The sequence below is a fragment of the Theobroma umbraticum genome, unplaced genomic scaffold (assembly GCF_002168275.2).
Source record: "Theobroma umbraticum cultivar Fairchild unplaced genomic scaffold, ASM216827v3 scaffold_44.0, whole genome shotgun sequence".
Taxonomy (NCBI): Eukaryota; Viridiplantae; Streptophyta; class Magnoliopsida; order Malvales; family Malvaceae; genus Theobroma; species Theobroma umbraticum.
In genome coordinates this window covers 3,651,817-3,672,248 of record NW_018397255.1, presented here as the reverse complement: position 1 = coordinate 3,672,248, position 20,432 = coordinate 3,651,817, and the positions used below count along the sequence as shown (strand labels likewise).

The 20,432-nt window shown below is 37.7% G+C and overlaps 3 protein-coding genes across 3 annotated transcripts; 2 read left to right on the top strand and 1 right to left on the bottom strand.

Annotated features, from left to right (window-relative positions):
- Positions 1-6,926: 6,926 nt before the first annotated feature.
- On the bottom strand, positions 6,927-9,397 carry LOC110409899 (ABC transporter G family member STR2-like). The gene is made up of 3 exons (XM_021419397.1): positions 8,915-9,397; positions 8,012-8,742; positions 6,927-7,911 (listed from the first exon to the last, which is right to left on the bottom strand). The coding sequence occupies exons 1-3, from the start codon at positions 9,395-9,397 to the stop codon at positions 6,927-6,929; spliced, it is 2,199 nt and encodes a 732-aa protein (XP_021275072.1).
- Positions 9,398-10,491: 1,094 nt separating this feature from the next.
- Positions 10,492-13,384, top strand: LOC110409292 (endoribonuclease E-like protein). Its single transcript, XM_021418589.2, has 6 exons — positions 10,492-10,809; positions 11,092-11,369; positions 11,707-11,872; positions 12,049-12,293; positions 12,578-12,765; positions 12,859-13,384. The coding sequence occupies exons 1-6, from the start codon at positions 10,602-10,604 to the stop codon at positions 13,073-13,075; spliced, it is 1,302 nt and encodes a 433-aa protein (XP_021274264.1). The 5' UTR covers positions 10,492-10,601; the 3' UTR covers positions 13,076-13,384.
- A 1,443-nt stretch (positions 13,385-14,827) lies between these two features.
- Positions 14,828-18,431, top strand: LOC110409407 (heat shock 70 kDa protein, mitochondrial-like). Its single transcript, XM_021418739.1, has 6 exons — positions 14,828-14,974; positions 15,568-15,641; positions 15,722-15,800; positions 15,925-16,491; positions 16,569-17,189; positions 17,552-18,431. Exons 1-6 carry the CDS (start codon positions 14,900-14,902, stop codon positions 18,176-18,178), a joined length of 2,043 nt encoding a protein of 680 aa, XP_021274414.1. The 5' UTR covers positions 14,828-14,899; the 3' UTR covers positions 18,179-18,431.
- Positions 18,432-20,432: the final 2,001 nt, after the last annotated feature.

Genomic DNA, 20,432 nt, shown 5'->3' with positions numbered 1-20,432 from the left:
CATGATTTTAAGATGCTATTCCTTGATGCGTATCATCTCAAAATCATGTTGACAACTTGCCCAGGAGAAGCCATCAAAAAATAGACCTTCAACACACTTTGCCTACGTTTGTTAAAGGGAATTCATGTATCTACTTTTTTTTTTGTTAATCATAATTGTGATTAATTGTGAAAGGTGGTGCAGCTGGGTTAGAGAGACAAGCAGAGAAAATGAAATAATTCATGTATCTAAGTGCCTGCCAATAGAAGCAAAGGAAATTCATTCATATAGCAGAAAATTGCATAAGTCAAAAGTGACCACTTACTTTCCTCCATTAATGAAAATGTATATACATTCACAATTATTCATGCATTTATAAGCCTGATTCCAAATACAATGATAATGAAAAGAAAAATAACGGTTCATTTTGACCTAGCATTAAAAGAAAAAATTTGTCACTTGTTGAGCATATCAGTACTAAATAAAGTATGGTGTGAATCTTATACTTAGGTTATGGTCACAGCTCCTACAGCCTAAGCCTATCCAAAGGACTTCTCCTGTCAAGCACTCAATAATCAAGATCGAAAAACGATAGTCATGGTTGGCGATTCAGACTTAGATCAAATGGTTATCAGCACATACATACCAAAGAACCTATTAAATAAGAACTCAATTCAAAACAGTTTTTATTCTCTAACTGAAATATCGTGAGGATTACCTAAGAAGCAGCCACGTAACAAGTATAACATTTGCGAAGATTTCTGCATAACCTACCCTGTTTACCTTTGTCACCAAGTGCCTGCAGGGATTTACCTCTACAGGGTTGTTTGCTAAAAGAATGAAGTGGTTGATAACAACCAAGAAATAATAGTATGGCCTTGGAAGCTTAAAAGCTTTGCAAACAATATATGCTAGTATAACAGCTTCTAGTGAAGGAAAGGGGATGTAAATGGATATCTTATAAACAGTTGAGTCTCCATAAGCAGCATGGGAAGTTTGGGTAAAAGGATATGAGAAGTAGAAGGAGAAGAGACAGATGGTGAAGATGAAGAAAATAACAAGTTTAGCGATTCCTTGCATTATGCTAATTTCTTTTGGGGTTCACCAACATAGACATAGAGGAAGCACAGAAGAAGATTTGAAAGTAATTTGTTGTACTTGAAGGCCAATTAATGCATCTAAAGGAGGTAGTTCCAAAGTTTTGAATAAGAATTTCTTTATTGAATGATCACAGTTGAGTTGCTTTAATCGAAAAGATGAAAATGACTTCTTTGTATCTTCATTCTATTCAAACATGTTATTTTTGTCTACGGAATTGACAACTTAAAGAGGAAATAGGCAAGTTTCGGGTTCTTACAAAGCTAGAAAAAGTCATGTCAATAACGGTTGAGAGTGAGACTTGCATCACTCACCCTTATGCACCCTGTAGGTGCTTGTGTCAGTTATTTTCATAGTTGTTGTTTTTTTTGTGACAGTGACATGCAACCTATGCATGTACAGGCATGAAGTGTGTCTTCTGCGGTGTGTTAAGTATAGCAAAAAAGTGAATGATGCTGTGTTGAATCATGTATTGAAGTGTTTTACTGCTGATGGAGTATCGTATATACTCTCTCAGTTAATGAAAATTCAGGGTGTTAGTTCCTTTTTCTTAAGTTCTTCTCTTCTTTGTTTTCCCTGTTAGCTTTCTGCCCTTGAGCCTTCACTGCAAAACCAGTGTTCATTCTTTGAAAATATAACTGATATTTGAGATCATTGACTGCTCAACAATAACAACCTCGGTCAAAAAATGGACTTGGGTATGGGTAAGTGACCTGAAACAATCTTACAGAGTTCAAATACAAGCTGATATAATGGAATTCAAGCCATTTTCCACTTTGATGTTCATGACAATGGGGCTTCTATATATAAGAGAGCATGTTACCATTGTTGGGTGTGTGTCTTTTCACTTGCATCACACACTCGATCGTCGAAAACCGCTCTGAGAAATACAATGCAACTAAGTGCGGAAACTAGTCACACTGAATAAATGTTGTTCGGGAAATACAATGCGAAATAGTGAACACAAAGTGGGCCCGCACAAATCCCGAAATATCGGCTCTGACAGGAATGCGCCCGCCACCACCCGTCTGTGCTCCAGATGCGTGCTCGATGCTCCTGTGATGCGTACGTGCAATCCGCATCATTCCGACTTCCTGACGGCCCGAAATGCGCCTCGGAAGTCCGCTGTCCCGTATCTCCAAAACGTGCGTCGGATGACGAAACCGACGTCGCCGTTGGAACCGCAGCGCGTCAAACCCCCGGGTAGCATCCCCGTCGAAATCCGGGTCGGTCGCCGGAGGTTGCCGGAATCCGGTCACCGGTCGTCTTCTCCGGGAACTGGTTTTCGGTCAAACTCGACCAAAACCAACGCGACCAGAACTGATGCGTTAGCCTCCTCCTTTTGGTGCTCTCCGCGCCAACCGTCGCTTGAAATACCTCCCGGATCGGTGAAACCGAGCTCTCCAAGTTGGTCGCCGGAATCCCGCCGTCCGGCAACACCACTGCCCAAGACCGGGCTCTCCAAGCTCGCCTCAACACGCCGTGCAATGATCCGCAGGCTGTGAGAATCACCTCCCTCACCGGAGAGAGATCCGAGCCCTCCAAAGGTAGCCCTCTCCTCTCTCTCTTTCTTTGTTTCGATTTGCACCCGAGAGCTCCACACCAAGCGAACGCACGACCCCTCACCAAAGTCAAAATGGTGGGGTTACGGTGCGTCATAAAATAACAACCATTTCGGTAAAAAAAAAACTAAGAATATAGAAATTTCATTTGTCAGCAAGAATAGGTGCACCTCTGGGTGTAAAATCATCACAGAGAAGAAAAAGCATCATGTCAAGTAAGGTTTACAAGAACTGCATGAGCCCATCCATCAATGAAATAGAGTATAATCTTCATGTTTCATAAGCACACCATGGATTTCCATATATTCTATTCCCTATGGTTAAAGGAGTATAATCATAGACCTCCGTACCCACTAAGAGAACCTATGAACCAAAATATTAAGGCCCTCTAGAAAAATAATGATTACAAATTATATCCACGAAATTGAAGATAAAATCACTTGGTTTTCTGCATTGGTGAGAATGCATACATTCACTACTAGTTACTTTGTATAAAACTCGTAAGCATGATTCAAATACAGTGACATTGGAAACAATAAAAATACAGTAATTTTGAACCAAGTAAAATGTAATTGGCTATGCATATCTAGCACATCGCTTTTACCTGTGATTTTCCCATCTCCTCTGATTCTTCAATCCAAAACAACGAGCTAGATCAGAATAAATGCTACAAAAAGATAAAATAATTTTCCCACTTCTTGATTTTATTTCTACTAATAGAGTAATGTCGAAATACCAAGAGAATTCTAGATTTGGGTTCTTGTCACAGCTCAAGACCGGTCCATCAAAGGAATTGTCTAGTACTGAATGATCAAAGAGCAGCTAAGGATAGCTAGGGGTTCGAACTATGTACAAGATTGACAATCTTGATACCATGCCAATGAAAAAAGAACTACTCCCCGATTCTCCATCTCTAAAGGTCAACCTGTTCAATGAAGGATCAAAAGCAGGTTTTATTCTCCAGCATACGGCTATCAAAGTAATAGCCATGGAACAAGAAAAATCCGAGCTGTGAAAGCAAGAATTGCTGTTGCGTAAGCGGCGTAAGCTGATATTCCTACATCGTTTGGCTCCCTGTAGTTCGCTGAGCGTACAACTACCGAGACTCTATCGTTAGTTAAAATGAAGGAAAGGTACAAAACAAGAAGGAGATGATAGAATGGCCTATGACGCATTAAAGGTTTCGAAACAATACAAGCATATATGACACCTTGTATCGCTGGAAAAGGGAGGAAAATGGATTCACCAGGAATGGTGAGAAAAGAGGCTGTACAAGGAGGAAGGGAAGTTTTACGAGCTGACATGAGATTGATTACCGATAAAAGCTTGGAGGGTGTCATTGGAAGGGAAGAAGACGATACAGATAGTATGAATACGTAAGATAAGAAATTTAGTCATTTCCCGCATGCTAATTTCTTTCTAAATTTACTAACATAAACATAGACAGAGAAAACACAGAGAAATGTTCAAAGCACTTTGTTGTATTTGAAGACATTTGCATCTGAGGAGGTAGTTCCAAAGTTTTGTAGGAGGATGTCTTAGTTGAAGAATATGAATTCTGTCACTTCAACTGAAAAGAAGAAAATGAGTTCTTGTAGTCTTCATCCTTTGCTTTTGGATTATTTTATGAATTGTAGTTTACTTTATCCTTTGTTTGTTTATCATTTGTGCAGAAAGGTTTTGGCACTTTCTACCAGTTTGCAGCTAAATAAAAAATCATCCCTGTGGAACTTTGTGAGAGTCGTGTCTATGAAGGTTACCAATGATGTAACCCTTGAAAGCTGAAACTAAAATGTAAAATTATTGTTTAAAATGCAAGGCATACTTGCATTTCCGTATTGGTCATGATGATTGGAAGGCTAGCATGATCAAAGGCCATGAAATCGTCATGTTGGGGAAGAAACAACCCCAAAGTAAAAGCTCTAGTATCCTTATTAGAGATGCTGCCCTGGCATTCCTTTTATGCTGGCGCTTAATCTGGTCTAATCCTACAAATTGTATACCTGGGAAAACTAAAAGTTTTGACAAGAACATAGCCAATACTCCTCAGGAAAACATGTTTCTAACCAGGCAAGAGGCTTTTAAGAAATCTAATTTGATCTCAAGAAAAAGAAGGAAAGCAAATCCATATTCTTAAACCAATTAGAAAAATTTTACTGTCATCTGTCAATTTTCACGAATATGTAAAAATAATTACCATGAGTTGTAATCATATTAGCAGAGGTGGCAACACTAAAAGTTGTGTTTTTACAGATTGGAAGATGGAGATGTACCTAGCATTTTGTGTGTTACTTGGTCACAATCCTGTCCTGTTGTAGAACTAGTTCTATTTTGGACAGAAAGTTATACTGGTCTATAGAGTTAGTAACTTTACAGAAAGTGTTACTGGAAACAGGCAATAAAAACAATTAAAACTGATGGTCCTCTTTTTTTAATGAATGAAAAATGGATTGGTTTCTTAAACTCTATCACTGCTTATCAAAATTACTTGGAAAATTTTTAATTAAATGTCACATTGCCTCACACTAAAAGTGTCAAAGCACCAGATAGAATTCGGATCCTCAGACTTAAGCTTTTTAACGGATGCAGGCCATACTTGTTTCAGGATAGAAACGGAATTCTTAGTATCAACCAACTATCTTAGTTGATAACGTACTCTAGCTGTTGAATCAAGAACTTGTAATTGAATCTCATTTTTATCAAGGAGGGGAGAAGGTTACCTTTGCATAACCTAGCCATTAAGACCAAAAGGTCCAAAACAAAGAAAAAGAGTCAATGGCAATTTATTATACTTTAATTAACACCAAACTCTTTTTTTTTATGTTCATAAAGGCAATAGAAAAACCAAAATGTGAACCATCCTCTTTTGTTCTCCTGTTTTCTAGATAAATTTTAGCCTATTCTGTAGCTTTTCTGCATTAATCTTTCATGTTTATGCATACAGGCCTTCCTATTTCCTGCATTTTCAATTTTGATCCCAGTTAAACCGTCATAGTGGAAAAGGCCATTCTATGAAAGTCTACTTGTATTATTCAGGAGTTCTGGTCATGAAATTTATTTCTGAAAAATGCATTACTCAAGTAGATCAAGTTTCCCTAAGAAACAAATCAAGGGCTTTCAGTTAACTCCTCAGATCAATTTAGCTGAACCAATAAATAGGGCGATTAGTTGAAGATTCTTTTGAAAATCTATCCATGCAGTTAAAAAAGGCCAAGATAACAGATGATTGGATTTTGTTTTGTTTTTAACATAAAGTAATTTCCCTTCCTGATAATTTATCCTGTCAATATCACAACATGCTCATACGCTTTTGATCTGAAGGATGCCTGTCACCTATAGGTATTTGTATCTCCGGCAGGGGTTATGACATGCTTAATTAATCCATAAATATAACTGAAAGATTCTTAGTTTTGTCAAATAGATAAAAAAAAAAATCGACTGTGCAAGACTCTGCTTAAGTTGGTTAGCCTGTTTCCAGCAAGGTCTATTCGATGCTTACAAAGATAGGTGGCATATTCAAAGCATAAACTTTGTCAATTGCTGATACATATGGCCAAAATGAGCACTTACATACCATTTTCTGTTAGTTTTGCAGTTTGATTGGGCTAATGACAAATGATGGAAAAGCTGTCACCAGGGTAATGTAATTATCAAGCATGTTTTATTTCCGGTAATTTTTATAATAGTGAAGCCTTCGGAAAGTGACTTGGACCAAGCTTGTCGGATAGAGATGCAAGCTGGTTTTCCTAATTCATGCCGGTTTCCCTTCAGTGTACAAGAACGCGGCTTCTAAGAGACTAAGCATATCCAGCCCATTCTGATAGTTTCTTTGTTATATGTCCTTACAGGTTCTGCTAACGGTATACAAATTTCATGCTGCAAGTGCCTATGTTGTTATTGGAAATCATGTTCCCACGTTTCGGTTAAATTGCACCAGCCAGTTCATTCATAAATATCTATGCCCCTAAGCACACCATGTATCTCCATGGCTCTATCTATTCTTGACTGACTAATGTTTGCCTTGTCTAGAGTTTTCTTTATGGAGAAGACTCATACCTGCTAACAGTACTTAAGGAACAGGATATCAACGGCCTCAAAAAAAATAACATAAGTCACAAGCTATAACCTTTGTTTTCTCAACTTGTGAAAATGCATACATTCAGTACTGCTAGCTCATGCATTTAAAAGCATGATTCCAAATGTTTTTGACAGGGAAACAATAAAGTAAAGCTTGAACGAAGCAAAATGTTAAGCCTTTTCAGCGTCATCCTTTTCCTCTTAATTTTCCTATGTCCTCTGGTTCTTTGATCCAAAACGAAGGATTACGTAGAAACAAATCCTATAAAATGCAGCCCAACCTAACATTATAAGAACATTTTCCCACTTCTTGAATTCCTCCGTACTAATTGCGAGTGAATTTAAGATTCCGAATCCTGTCACAGGTCTCTGCTGAGGATCAAATCCGAAAATTTGAGGAGTCTGATACTGGTTCATCAGGAGCCCTTCGTATGGATATGTCATAGTGGAAATCTTGTTCATCCATTTCCAGTACCCTGGAATGTCATGGCTGTTTAAGAAGTAGCCACAAAACAAGAAAAAGAGTGCGGTGAAAGCAATGACTGCTGCATAACCTAATATATAATTTGGCACCACTGAGCTCACAAACATCACAAATGAATTGGTTGAAAGAAGGGAAACATAAAGAACAATGAAGAAATAGTAGAATGGCCCCCGAAGCTCCAAAGCTTTCCAAACAATACAAGCATAGACAGCAGCTTGTAGTGCCAGAAAAGGAAGGTATGTGATAAGGCCAGCTATGGTGTAAGCAGAGGCTCTGTAGGCATTATGGGAAGTTTCACGAACAAAAATAAAGCGCTCTAGGATGAAAGCTGGCACGGCATCATTCGAAGAGAAGAAGAAGAGACAGACAGTGAAGATAAAAAAGCTAAGGCGATTGGTGATTCCTTGCAGGTTGATTTTGGGGTTCATGAACATTGTGGCCATCATGAAGCCCATGACAGTGAGGACTGCAAGTCTGGAGAGAAAAAGCTCAGGTGTACGCCTGATGTTCTTGAAGTTTCGGCGCATGAGAATCCAAGTCTCTGAGAAAAAGGAATTTGCAAATTTGGGCCCTAGGTGCTGTACTGAGATCTTTTGAGCAGCATGATCCGGAGTCAGGTAATCATCTTCATTCACAGTATAGTCACTGCTGTGAGGAGTTGGCGTCCCTGGAAGGATATCACTTGAGTGTCTGTAGTAGCCAGGGGATGAACTGCAAAATTTCACGGACGCAAAGAACACGAACATTTCAGCTCTCTCTAAAATCAAAAAAATTTTCCCTCAGAAATTGCCAAAAAACAAAACTACTTTACCTCATTGGATTTGGAGATTTTTTATCACTACGTTGCCTGGTAGGGGTGAATCCGAGTTGGTGCACTAGTCCACTGTGGCTAGCACTCCATGACATTGATGTATTATTGTAAGGGCTCCTCAAACTACGATCAAAATCATTAGCACTTGCGTGCAAGGGAAGGCGCCCATTATTTTTCCTTCCGTCACCACGCCCTTCCATCTGATGGCGGCGGCCATGATTAGCTGGGGGTGGTGTCGGGGCAGCCGTTGAAACAGACATTTCCTCTTCAGTCAGTGGGGGTGGTCTTAGGCCAGTTCTAGCAAATTCAGCAACTGCTTCAACTCCAAGTTCAGATTGATCATATTCTTGAATCACATCAATAAGGAACTCTATTGCATTTTCACCCTTGGGGACCTTCCTCCCCATCCGATTGAGATGTAGAGTGACATCTTGTGGTGATCCTTGATACATGAGCTGGCCACGAGCAAGGACAATGAGATGATCAAGGAGCAGCTGGATTCTGGATGAGGGTTGGTGAATCGTGAGGATCACAGTACTACCAGAGCGCGCAATGTCCCGCACCTTTTCAATTACACTATAAGCACTAGTGGAGTCTAGACCAGAAGTTGGCTCATCTAAGAAGAGCAAGGATGGTCCATGAATTATGTCAACACCAATTGAAACTCTACGGCGCTCACCACCTGAGACTCCTCTAGTCCCAGCATCACCTATATAGGTGTTCCAGGAGGACTGCAAGAAAGTAGTAACAACTCACATAAATTAAGAACTTCACTAGAAAGCAGTTTGCTGGTAAATGCATGAGAATCTGGAATAGTTGGTTCCTGAAACCAATTTTCAGGCTACAGATAAGATGAATATAGAACCACATCAAGAAGAGGTTGAAACTGGAAACTGTACTTACTGTCAATCCAAGCTGGTGAATCAACTTCTCCACACGTTGCCTCTTTTCCACTCTTGAGATTGGTCCAAGTCGAAAATCAGCAGCAAACATCAATGTCTCGTAAACAGTAAGCATTGGGAACAACCTATCATCTTGCATTATATAAGCTGAAGTCCTTTTAATCAAACTTGGGCTCATTGCCATTCCATCCAAAGACACCCTACCCTTAAGGCTTCCACTAGCAATACGGCCTGCCAAACCATCCAGGAAAGTAGATTTGCCAGCACCACTAGGCCCCATGACCGCAGTGATGCACCCTTTTGGTGCATACCCGGTAATCTTATGCAACAAGTCCACTTCCTGGCTCAACCATTTCCCTTCTAGCTTCTTCTTCTTTATCACAGTATAAGTAAGGCCAGAACACTCAAGCCCTCCAGTCAAAGTCACCGGCTTGTTCCCTATATCAATAACTGTATCACGGGCATGACCGTTTCTATGAGCCATAGTTTAAGACCAGTAAAGAAACAATATACGATTTTTATTTTGGAAAAGGTTATGGCATGGACAGAGGAAAGAGAGTAGAACCTTTGGACAACCAAACTAGTTTTTTTCTTTTTTATTTTCTCCTGTCGGTCTCCTAAACTGTGTTTGATGAGGTGATGGGGGAATTAAAAGGAGGGAAGATCATGAGAAAATGACTTTTACAGCTGGTGGGGCAGATCGAGGAGGTAGTTCCAAAGTTTTATATGGGGCTGTCTTCATTGAAGAATCCGATTCTAGTCGTTTTGATCGAAAAGAAAGAAATGACTTCTTGTAGTCTTCATCCTCTCAATTCGGCGTTAGCATCTTCATTGTGGCTCTGGATTTTCCTACCCTTAATCCATTTCCTTGGATGCATGTCTACGGTTTCATGCAATATCCAGCAAATCAACCTTATATTACCTTTCCTTTCTAAGGAAGATGCATAGCATTTGACAAGTGTAAAGAACTGATTGGCAAGATTTCATTAGCAATTGGGCTTTGCTGGCTCTGAGGTGTCCCTGGAGGAGTAGAGAAATAAACCTTTGTTTTTATTGGTAAATGAAGGATTTACTAATCACTTGTTCTTGAGAGAAATAAAAATGTCAATGTCAACTTAGTTCTCAACAGGGTGTGTGAAATGAAGCTCCTTTGTCTATTAGTGTTAAAACTTTTTCTTTTTAATATTGGATTTGATGATGCATATTTCCAAGAGTTTTGAAATAGTATCAAATATTAACCAATAGGATCAAAAAGTTTTTGAACTTTTTGTTGTGTTTGTACCTGACATTAAATTTTGTGAGTGTTGGACATGGTTTATACTTTTGTTTTTTTCCTTCCACTGAAAGTGTTTTGAGTTTTCATAGCAGATTGGTTAGCACTGTAAAATTTATCCTTCCTTTGGACAACTTTGTTAACTAAACCCATGTTTCCTACTCTTACCAGATCTGGTTTGCCATTTGGATTTCAAAGGGTCCAAACAAGTGGGCTTCTCATAAGAAAGGTGTTTCAAACTTACAAGAGAAGATTATAAGCCCAATCAAGACAAGATTGCAAGATCAAATCAAAAACATCAGTTTGTTTGGGAGATATTTATTTTATCCATACTTTAGAAGTCCAGCCATGGAAAGAGCCACTTCTCCCCTCCTTTTTCTTCTCTGCTCCATGCCAAAGCAGTAAAGGAGCAGCAATGAGCATTCTTTTGGGACTTGAAATATCAATCCCCACCAACAATAACACTCTCTTATTCTCTTTCAATGACAAACTACTCCCAACAACCTTCAAAATCCGTCTTTTATCTTCTCCCTCTCATTTCCCCTTCCAACTCGGGCCAAGAAGGAGGAGAAGAAAGCAAAGCCACAGCTTCCCTCCCTCCAAAAATCTACTCTTTAATCCCAGTAAGCATTAAATTACCTCTCTCTCTCTGCGCTTTATTCAGCTCAATATTTATTCATAGGCTGCTTTCTGTTTCTGGGTATTTCTTCTTGTCATATTTTATTGCTTTAATTTGTTGTGAATGAGTTGTTTTTCATCTTTTTTCTGGATTTTTGCATCTTGTCATTTAATTATAATGACCGAAATTAAAACCCCACTTAAAACCTATTTTCAGAAAGCAAAAATGAAGTTAAAAATTATGGTTTTTTATATTTGTTATTTAAAAGAAAAACTGGTTTTTTCAGGTCTTCAAGCGAGTAGTATAGCTAATGCTCAGGTTGAAGAACAAGCAGAGGTTGAAGTTGCAGAAGGCTATACAGTAACCCAACTTTGTGATAAAATAATTGATGTCTTTTTGAATGAGAAACCCAGAGTAAAAGAATGGAAAAAGTACTTGATACTAAGGGAAGAGTGGAATAAGTATAGGGAAAGCTTCTATAATCAATGTCGAACCCGGGCTGACAAGGAGATTGACCCAACTATGAAGCAAAAGTTAATTTCTCTGGAAAGCAGGGTGAAGAAGGTATAAACCATGTTTTCCATATCCCAAAGCGTTTGAATTTTCTTATATTAACTTGTTTGGTAAGGATGGGAGTTATGAAATCTCATGTTTTTTGTAAATTTGGAACTTGAAGAAATGAGAAAACTCACCCCAATCAGACCAAGCTTTTGTTGGGGGGACTTAGTAGGGTCAAATTTGTAGTTTTCTCAGTATCTTAAGGATTAATATTCATAGCTCTATTTATGTTTCTTTTTTCAACTTTTCTAAAGTGACTGATATGGGGTTAATTTTGAATTTAGATACTCTTTTTGGTTTTAGAGGATCTTTTGGTTTGTGTAATCAGGAATGAGCATTGCAGATTGATGATGAAATGGACAGACACAGTGAACTTCTCAAGGAGATACAAGATAGCCCCACAGATATAAATGCAATTATTACAAGGCGACGTAAAGACTTCACGGATGAATTTTTCCGCTACCTCGCTCTGGTTTCAGAAACCTATGATGGTCTGGAGGACCGTGATGGTAAGCATTATGCATCTGTGACCTTAGCTGTCTCAATTGGTTTGCTGGTTGAAAACTAGATATTCTAAGATGATAAGAAGTGACAATGCCTTCAAAAGTTTAACATTTTTATCTTTCGTCCTCTCGCTTGCTTGCAGATGGCTTAATTAGAAAACCTTTATATTTTTTTGGAGCAGGTGTAGCTAGACTGGCCGCAAGATGCTTGTCTGCTGTTGGTGCTTATGATAAGACACTGGAGGCTGTGGAGAATTTAGATGCTGCCCAGGCAAAATTTGATGATATACTAAATTCTCCTTCTGTGGATGTGGCATGTGAAAAGATCAAAAGCCTTGCCAAGGCAAAGGAACTTGACTCTTCATTGATTCTATTGATAAATAGTGCATGGGCTTCAGCAAAGGAGTCCACCACTATGAAGAACGAGGTATTGCCATTATGCTGCATCTTGGTCTCTTTCTTGAGTTATTTCATTAAGGAGATAAAAAAAATATGCAATTCACATGTTTATGCCTATTCTATCTTAATTATAGTTTTGTTTTGTTTTTTATTTTCTTTAAGATCTACTATGGAGGCATTTAAAAAACATGGTTCGGTTCTTAAGTCTGTGATGAACACCAAGTCTCAATCATCTAAGGCAAAAGAAAGTTGGAACACCATATGCCTAGTTTTTCTATTCTCTTACTTCTCTTTTTCTACATCTACGTGCAGGTTAGAGACATCATGTATCGCTTATACAAAGCCACAAAGAGCAGTCTTAGGAGTATTGCACCAAAAGAGATAAAGTTGCTCAAGCATCTGCTAAACATCACGGACCCTGAAGAGAGATTTTCTGCATTAGCAACAGCTTTCTCTCCAGGGGACGAACATGAAGCCAAGGATCCTAATGCTTTATACACGTAAGCTAATTTCTTCATCTTCAAATTATTGTTGCACCTTTTATTACAACAGCATGACATGTTCTATTTGTTTGCCATTTCGTGGTTGAGCAGTACTCCAAAAGAGCTGAATAAGTGGATTAAGATCTTGCTGGATGCATACTCTCTGAATAAGGAGGAGACTGACATCAAAGAAGCTAAAAAGATGACTCAACCTATAGTTATACAAAGGCTGTTCATCCTCAAGGAAACAATTGAAGAAGAGTACTTGGATCAAAGGACAACAGTAACAGAGCATACGGAGGATAAAATGGAATCGGAAGAGTTCTAAACTATAACCTATGTTCATCAATATACATGAGGACCATCTAGCAACCACCTGACATGTTTTTCTGCTAGAAAAAGAAATTAGGTTTCAATGGCGAATCTTAGAATGTGACTCATTCATAGCTTATACTATGGCCACAGACAAGTTATGGATCTTTATGCTGTATTTGATAAGGAGTGGCAATGTGGGAGGATATTACCTCTTTGAGCTACCGGGTACGAAATGAGGTGGCATAATTCAACTATTAGATGAAGAAAACTTTCATTGTTATCTTGTTATCCATTAATATCAAATGCACTGTTAATTTTGTCACGGTGCGACCCTTGACATCAAAGTTTCTTTTATGCATACTTTGCAGTAAAATTGTAGTCCCGACCAGGCTTTGAACTGCTTAGGCCAGGCCCAGCTGGGCCCAAAATAATTTACCATCAAAACTTGCCTGATAAGGCAAAGCAGACAAGTCTTTTTTGACCTGTATTTCCTCATGACTTGTTGCCCACGAAGCGTAGACTAAGGGGCGTTTCGTATGGCGTTTGGTATGCTTACACCAGACCCGCTGGGCCCAAAATAATTTACTATTATAACTTGTATTAGGCAAAGCAGACGTCTTTTTTGACCTGCATTTCCTCCTGGCTTGTTGCCCCCAAGCGCATTTGGCAGACGGTAGCTGAGGGACATTTCATTTTGAGATGAGAAAGTTCTCTCATCGACGGTGTGATGACAATAATGTCAACTTTCCCTCTACAAAAGAAAAGTAAAAAAATATTCTTCCCAACTTAATCTCTCAACCCTTCTCTTCTATTTTCTGTTCTATTCTTCTTCTCCTTCTTCTCATCGTCTGTAAGAAGAGTAGTCAGTTATCAATACATTTGGATCAAATTTCACTATCAAATTTTTTTTAAAATTTAGAGAAATTAGGACTTTAAGGTTTTAAAAAACCCTAATTCGAATTTTCTTATTTTAAAAAATTTTGTGTTTTTTGATATCGAAAATTGAAAGAGAAACACAAAATTTGAAAGTGTTTAAAGAAAATTTTGTATTTTTCATGTCAAAAATTGAAAGAAAAAAACTTTAAACAATTTAGAATTGGAGAAATTTATTAAAGAATTGAGAAGATTTGAGAAAAAAGAATGATTTGGATGTCGCATTTATGAGAGAAAAAAAATTTATTAAAATAATACATTTATCAAAACATGAGAATATCTTTTGATAATTGATTTATCAATAAATTTTTCTTTGAAAATATTTTTTATTATTCATATGATAATTCTAAGCATTATTATTTTTAATTTTTATAACTTTCAGATAAAAATAAATATTTAGTAAATTTAATATTTTAATACTTTAATAATTAATAGTAAAATATTATACTATTTTTATCATATTATTATTTATTATTTTTAAAAATAAAATTAAAAAATTAAATTTTTTTCATTAAAACATATAAATTTATTTAATTTTATATTTTTATACATAAAAATAATTTACTAAATTTATATTACATTTTCAATGCTTTCAAATGAAATCCTATAATATAATATTCAACGATCACATTTCTTATAATTATTACTTTATCATGTTATATCAAATAGCGTTCACCAAACACAATTTAAATTTATTTTCTCTTGACATGTTTCTATTTTATTCCTACTTTACCATCCAAGCCCACCAATAGAAACCGTTATTCTCAAAATGACATAAGGCCAAAACTGTCATTCCATCACAAAACCCTTCTTGTTAAATGCAACCCACCACCATTTCCCTAAAACCCTAAAACAGTCTTAAACCCTCTGGTCCTCATAAAGGCTTTTGCTTTTTGCTTCTCTCATGGCTGCTTCAGTTCTTCGTCGTGCTTTACAACGCCGTGAGCTTCATGCTGCTTCTCTCTCTGCTTGCAGATCGGTAAGTTTCTCATTTCTGTATTTTGGGTCTTTTGGGTTTTAACTTCTGTTCAAAGTTTCGGTCTTTTTGATGTCAAAAGTCAATGCTTTTTGCTTGATGTTCTTTTCGTTTTTTATTTTCTTTTCCTTTCATGTTATCTGATTTAGAATTCTGCTTTAACTTTCATTCCTTAATGGGGAAATTGTAGAGTCTTTGCTCATTTTCAATGTTTGTTTAAAGGTTAAAGATTTTATATTGTAGCAACATTAATGGAGTTTTTCTGCCTTTGTTTTATTTTCTTGATTTTGGGTCTTAGGCTTTTAATCAAATGATCAGATCAATGCTAAAAGGAAAAAAAATGGGTCTTTTTCTTTGTTGGGTTTAAGTTAAGTCGGATTGGGTTCCTTTTGGTTAGTCATGAGCTGTTGGATTGTTAATAATTATGGACTAGAATAGTTTTATAGTTATGAACTCTTCTGAGTTAACGTTAGTAAACAAATTTGAAATATTGTGTTAGGGATCTTCAGGATGAGATATTCCAATGTGGATTTTTGTATTAGTAGAATATAATTGACCATTAAAGCTTACTAGTGTTCTTTATGTTTTTGTCATAGTTGACTGGAAATGCAAAGACATCATTGGCTAGCTCTCCACTAGTCAGATGGGCATCCTTGGCGAGATCCTTCAGGTGATCTTATTGTTTCTTCTAAACATTATCCATCTCAATGGCTTTTTGTTTGCTAATATGTTGTTGTCCCTGCAATACAGCTCACGTCCTGTTGGTAATGATGTTATCGGTATTGACTTGGGTACAACCAATTCATGTGTATCGGTGATGGAGGGAAAGGTAGATTATACTTTTTCCTATTAATATTACTAATCCTTGTTGAAATACATAATAGAATTCCCTTTTATTATGGGGAACTATGTTCGACTCATAATATTTGAGTTTTTCGTTATGCATTTTGCAGAACCCTAGAGTAATTGAGAATGCTGAAGGAGCTCGAACCACGCCTTCAGTGGTTGCCTTCAACCAGCAGGGGGAGCTAATTGTTGGAACCCCAGCCAAGCGTCAGGCTGTGACCAACCCAACAAACACATTTTTTGGAACCAAACGTCTGATAGGGAGACGTTTTGATGATCCCCAGACGCAGAAAGAAATGAAGATGGTACCATACAAGATTGTTAGAGCTCCCAATGGGGATGCTTGGCTTGAAGCCAATGGAAAAACTTATTCTGCAAGCCAGATTGGTGCATTCGTTCTAACAAAGATGAAGGAAACTGCAGAGGCATACCTTGGTAAAACAGTGACCAAAGCTGTCATAACTGTTCCTGCTTATTTTAATGATGCACAAAGACAAGCCACCAAGGATGCTGGGCGGATTGCTGGGTTAGATGTTGAGAGGATTATCAATGAACCAACTGCTGCTGCGCTTTCCTATGGGATGAATAACAAAGAAGGTATCATAGCAGTATTTGACCTTGGAGGTGGAACTTTTGATGTTTCTATATTAGAAATTTCTAATGGTGTTTTCGAGGTATGCTTCTTTTTCCTTTTTTGATGTTTTTTTCATTGCTTTTGCTAAGTTGATTTACTTAGGGATCTCTTTATCAGGTAAAAGCAACCAATGGAGACACCTTCTTGGGTGGAGAGGACTTTGACAATGCACTATTAGAATACTTGGTGAGCGAGTTCAAGAGAACTGATAACATTGATCTCTCAAAGGACAGGCTTGCCCTGCAAAGGCTTCGGGAAGCGGCTGAAAAGGCTAAGATTGAACTTTCATCTACATCCCAAACTGAAATCAACCTTCCATTTATAACTGCTGATGCATCTGGAGCAAAACATTTAAATATAACTCTAACCAGATCCAAGTTTGAGGGTCTGGTGAGCAGCTTAATTGAGAGAACTAGAATTCCATGTAAGAATTGTTTGAAAGATGCTGGGATATCCATTAATGATGTCGATGAAGTATTGCTTGTTGGTGGAATGACTCGTGTCCCCAAGGTGCAAGAAATTGTTGCAGAAATTTTCGGCAAGTCTCCAAGCAAAGGGGTTAATCCTGATGAGGCAGTTGCAATGGGAGCTGCTATTCAAGGTGGTATCCTTCGAGGTGATGTTAAGGAGTTGCTTCTGTTGGATGTAACTCCTCTGTCACTTGGTATTGAAACACTTGGAGGAATTTTTACTAGGTTGATCAACAGAAATACGACTATTCCTACAAAAAAATCACAGGTCAGTTGCGTCATATATATTGGAGAGTACAATAACTTTGCTGGTAGTGTCTAAAACTAAAAGTTGATTATGTTGTGCCTATAGACTTTGTATCAGAGTACCTAAACTATTCTCTATCTGTTAGTAATACGTATGTAGCCTGCAACAGTAGAATGTTTTGCCAATGCAAACACATGTCTGCACAAATGAATCCTTGCCATCTTGTGTAGATAAGTGTTATTGTCGTAAAATGATAACTTAGTGTTTTTGCTTGCTGCTATTGACGGCATACTATTTTAAGTTTTAACAATCCTCTGTTCACATCTGAAGATGTGTTGAGATATCTTTTGGACAACAAATTATACTAGCTTTTGTGGTTTCAGGCTTTCTCTACTGCAGCAGATAACCAGACTCAGGTTGGAATTAAAGTTCTTCAAGGTGAACGTCACATGGCTGCTGACAATAAGCTTTTGGGTGAGTTTGATCTTGTTGGTATTCCACCTGCACCTAGAGGCATGCCACAAATTGAAGTCACATTCGACATTGACGCCAACGGAATTGTAACTGTTTCTGCTAAGGATAAGGCAACAGGAAAAGAACAGCAGATCACAATCCGATCATCTGGAGGTCTTTCCGAGGATGAGATTGAGAAGATGGTGAAGGAGGCTGAGGTGCATGCTCAGAGAGATGAGGAGAGAAAAACTTTGATTGACTTGAGAAATAGTGCTGACACAACCGTATACAGTGTTGAGAAGAGCTTGAATGAATACAGAGACAAGATTCCCAGTGAGATTGCATCAGAGATAGAGTCTGCTGTGGCCGATTTGAAGAAAGCAATGGCCGGGGACAATATAGATGAAATCAAGGCCAAAATGGACGCTGCCAATAAGGCTGTTTCAAAGATTGGTGAGCACATGAGTAAGGGTTCTGGTAGTGCTGGCGGTTCCTCTGGAGGGTCCCAGGGTGAGGATCAGGCCCCAGGAGCAGAATATCAGGAGGCCAGGAAATAAAGGCAGGGTCAGAATGCATGATACCTGACGTATATTCTTACATTATTGATTAGATCATGATTTTGGCAAATTTGTATCTAATTGAGTTATAATAGATGTTCATTTAAAAACCTGAAGGTACAGGATTGCGGTGCAATCCTAATTCTCCTTGTTAGGAACGTTTTATGCTCTCTTTTGCAGTTTAAAATCCATTTTCATTGAGCACTCTACTTATATCTTGATCCTCATAAAGAAAGGAAACCTTTTTTATTTACATATAGGACTGTACAATTTACTCATACTCTGCTTCATGTTGGTTTTGAATATCAGGAAGTCTATTTGGACAGTGGGGCTTATACAAATTGATATTAGTAAGGAAATAATGTTTAATTATTTGAACATATGGAGCTGTGGTGGATTCATCGTTACGCCACAGTGGAAAAGTGAGAGAGACATCATCAACCATGAAACATGGCTTTTACCAATTTGGGTTGCCAGATTCAATTATCTTTTTTGATAAAGCTCACGGCATTTGCACTTGCATTGAGCCAAGCATTGTACTGCACATCACTTTCTGTACTATGTACTACCGTTTCTTCTCTACACGTGTTTCGTACACGAAAGAAATCAACAAGAGAAACAACACCAACATCGTGACAGGCGGTTGGATCCACGATATCCTCCGTTTTGAATTGTTCAATTTTGTCTAATCTGAGATCAGAAAAAGGCTAATAATTGTGGCTAAGCTTTTGTCTTCTAGTCCATATATTTCCCCACCTAATGAAAAAGAAAGCCAATAATTCAAATGAGCAGACTCTCAGTAGAAGAAAACTTTTTCTGTTTTTGGAGGTTTTTTTGTGCTTGTTGCAAGAAATCACATTGATTTCGATTATCAAAAGAAACCACCCTTGGGCTTTGCGTCTGTTGTCGTTAAAGCCTCTTAGAGAGGGGGTACCTTGGATTGGAACACACAGGTTTGTAAAAAGCTCACCACTAGCACTAGGCCAAGAGCTCATGGTTCATGGGTTTTGTTCCATTATGCTGTGAAGGTTCTACTATATTTTCCTTCTTACTTCTTGGAAAATTATCATATAAAATTTATGAAGTTAAGATAAAGATGTAAGAAATAAAATAATTATTAGACAACTTCAATGCAAGTTACAAGTCCATATCAATGACATGCTAATATTTGTTTATTTCTTAATTTAGAGTTTTTTTTTCTTTGACATTAATCCAAGCAAAAGAAAGAAAAAACAGGGAAAATGCAGTGAGAGAGAGATAACTGAGGCATATTCTCCCTTGGGAAAAAGACCTTTGACACCCTCCCCAGTAAATGTTTAATTGCTTCAATAAATATATCAAAGAATAAATTGTTGAAACTTAAAAAGAGTTAACTTTTTTGAAATGGCACAATTTTACGGTCAACAGATAGCCAATTAACCGTCACCCGACACTAGAAAGAACACAAAAAGACTTCCTTTCCCAAGGGTAATTTGGACACTTCGTAGACAGTAGAGATGGAAAAACGAAACATTGAAAGGATACTTTGGTCATTTTACTTACTCCATTCAGACAACACTTATCCTACGTAACCCGGCATAAATATGGCAACTGAGAATGCACCTATGCGAGGAAGCCAACTGAAATAAAATACACGACGGTTCTTACTTATACATTGCGCACCCATTGCTTTCCAGGCGGTTGCCTAACATTTTTTCCTGTAATCTCATCGAGATTTTGTCAGTTATTAAATTCAATTATAATTCTTGTTATTGAGTTCATTGTTATTATTATTTTTGTTTTGTTAATGATGGGATTGTTTTATAGGTGGGAATTAAGGGATGGAATTGGAGAAAGAGCAAGAATTGGAATGGATTGAAGCACAAAAGATAGAGGTAAGTCTGGACCTTGTGGCTGCAGCCAAGAAGCAGCTTGAGTTTCTTGCAGCTGTAGATAGGAATCGTTGGCTCTATGATGGTCCTACTCTCCAAAGAGCCATTTACAGGTGATCACTTTTTACAATTCAAAATCCCGATTGTTTCTAAATTTTTGTTGCTAGAGTCATCATTTTCCAATTTTCAAACTCTGGGTCTCTTTTGGGTTGGGTAATATTGACTTGGATTTTTTATTTTTGGCTGTCAACTGTACTGTGCCAGTGGCTTTTCAAATACTAAAATTTTGATCTTCTTTCAGTTTTTCCGAGTTATTTATTTGATTCTTAGCATGAATTCCCTCCAATTCATGCTTTTTCTGCGATCCTTGGGAACTAAATCAT

Bases quoted from the DNA above. Each gene is read 5' to 3' on its own strand.
- LOC110409899 (XM_021419397.1), bottom strand. From the start codon at position 9,397: ATGGCTCATAGAAACGGTCATGCCCGTGATACAGTTATTGATATAGGG. The intron at 8,743-8,914 runs GTAAGTACAGTT...ACTTTCTTGCAG, and splicing joins TTCACCAGCTTGGATTGACA to TCCTCCTGGAACACCTATAT. The intron at 7,912-8,011 runs GTAAAGTAGTTT...GAAATTTTGCAG, and splicing joins AAATCTCCAAATCCAATGAG to TTCATCCCCTGGCTACTACA.
- LOC110409292 (XM_021418589.2), top strand. From the start codon at position 10,602: ATGAGCATTCTTTTGGGACTTGAAATATCAATCCCCACCAACAATAAC. The intron at 11,370-11,706 runs GTATAAACCATG...TGAGCATTGCAG, and splicing joins TGGAAAGCAGGGTGAAGAAG to ATTGATGATGAAATGGACAG. The intron at 11,873-12,048 runs GTAAGCATTATG...TTTTTGGAGCAG, and splicing joins TGGTCTGGAGGACCGTGATG to GTGTAGCTAGACTGGCCGCA.
- LOC110409407 (XM_021418739.1), top strand. From the start codon at position 14,900: ATGGCTGCTTCAGTTCTTCGTCGTGCTTTACAACGCCGTGAGCTTCAT. The intron at 14,975-15,567 runs GTAAGTTTCTCA...TTTTTGTCATAG, and splicing joins CTCTCTCTGCTTGCAGATCG to TTGACTGGAAATGCAAAGAC. The intron at 15,801-15,924 runs GTAGATTATACT...TGCATTTTGCAG, and splicing joins TATCGGTGATGGAGGGAAAG to AACCCTAGAGTAATTGAGAA.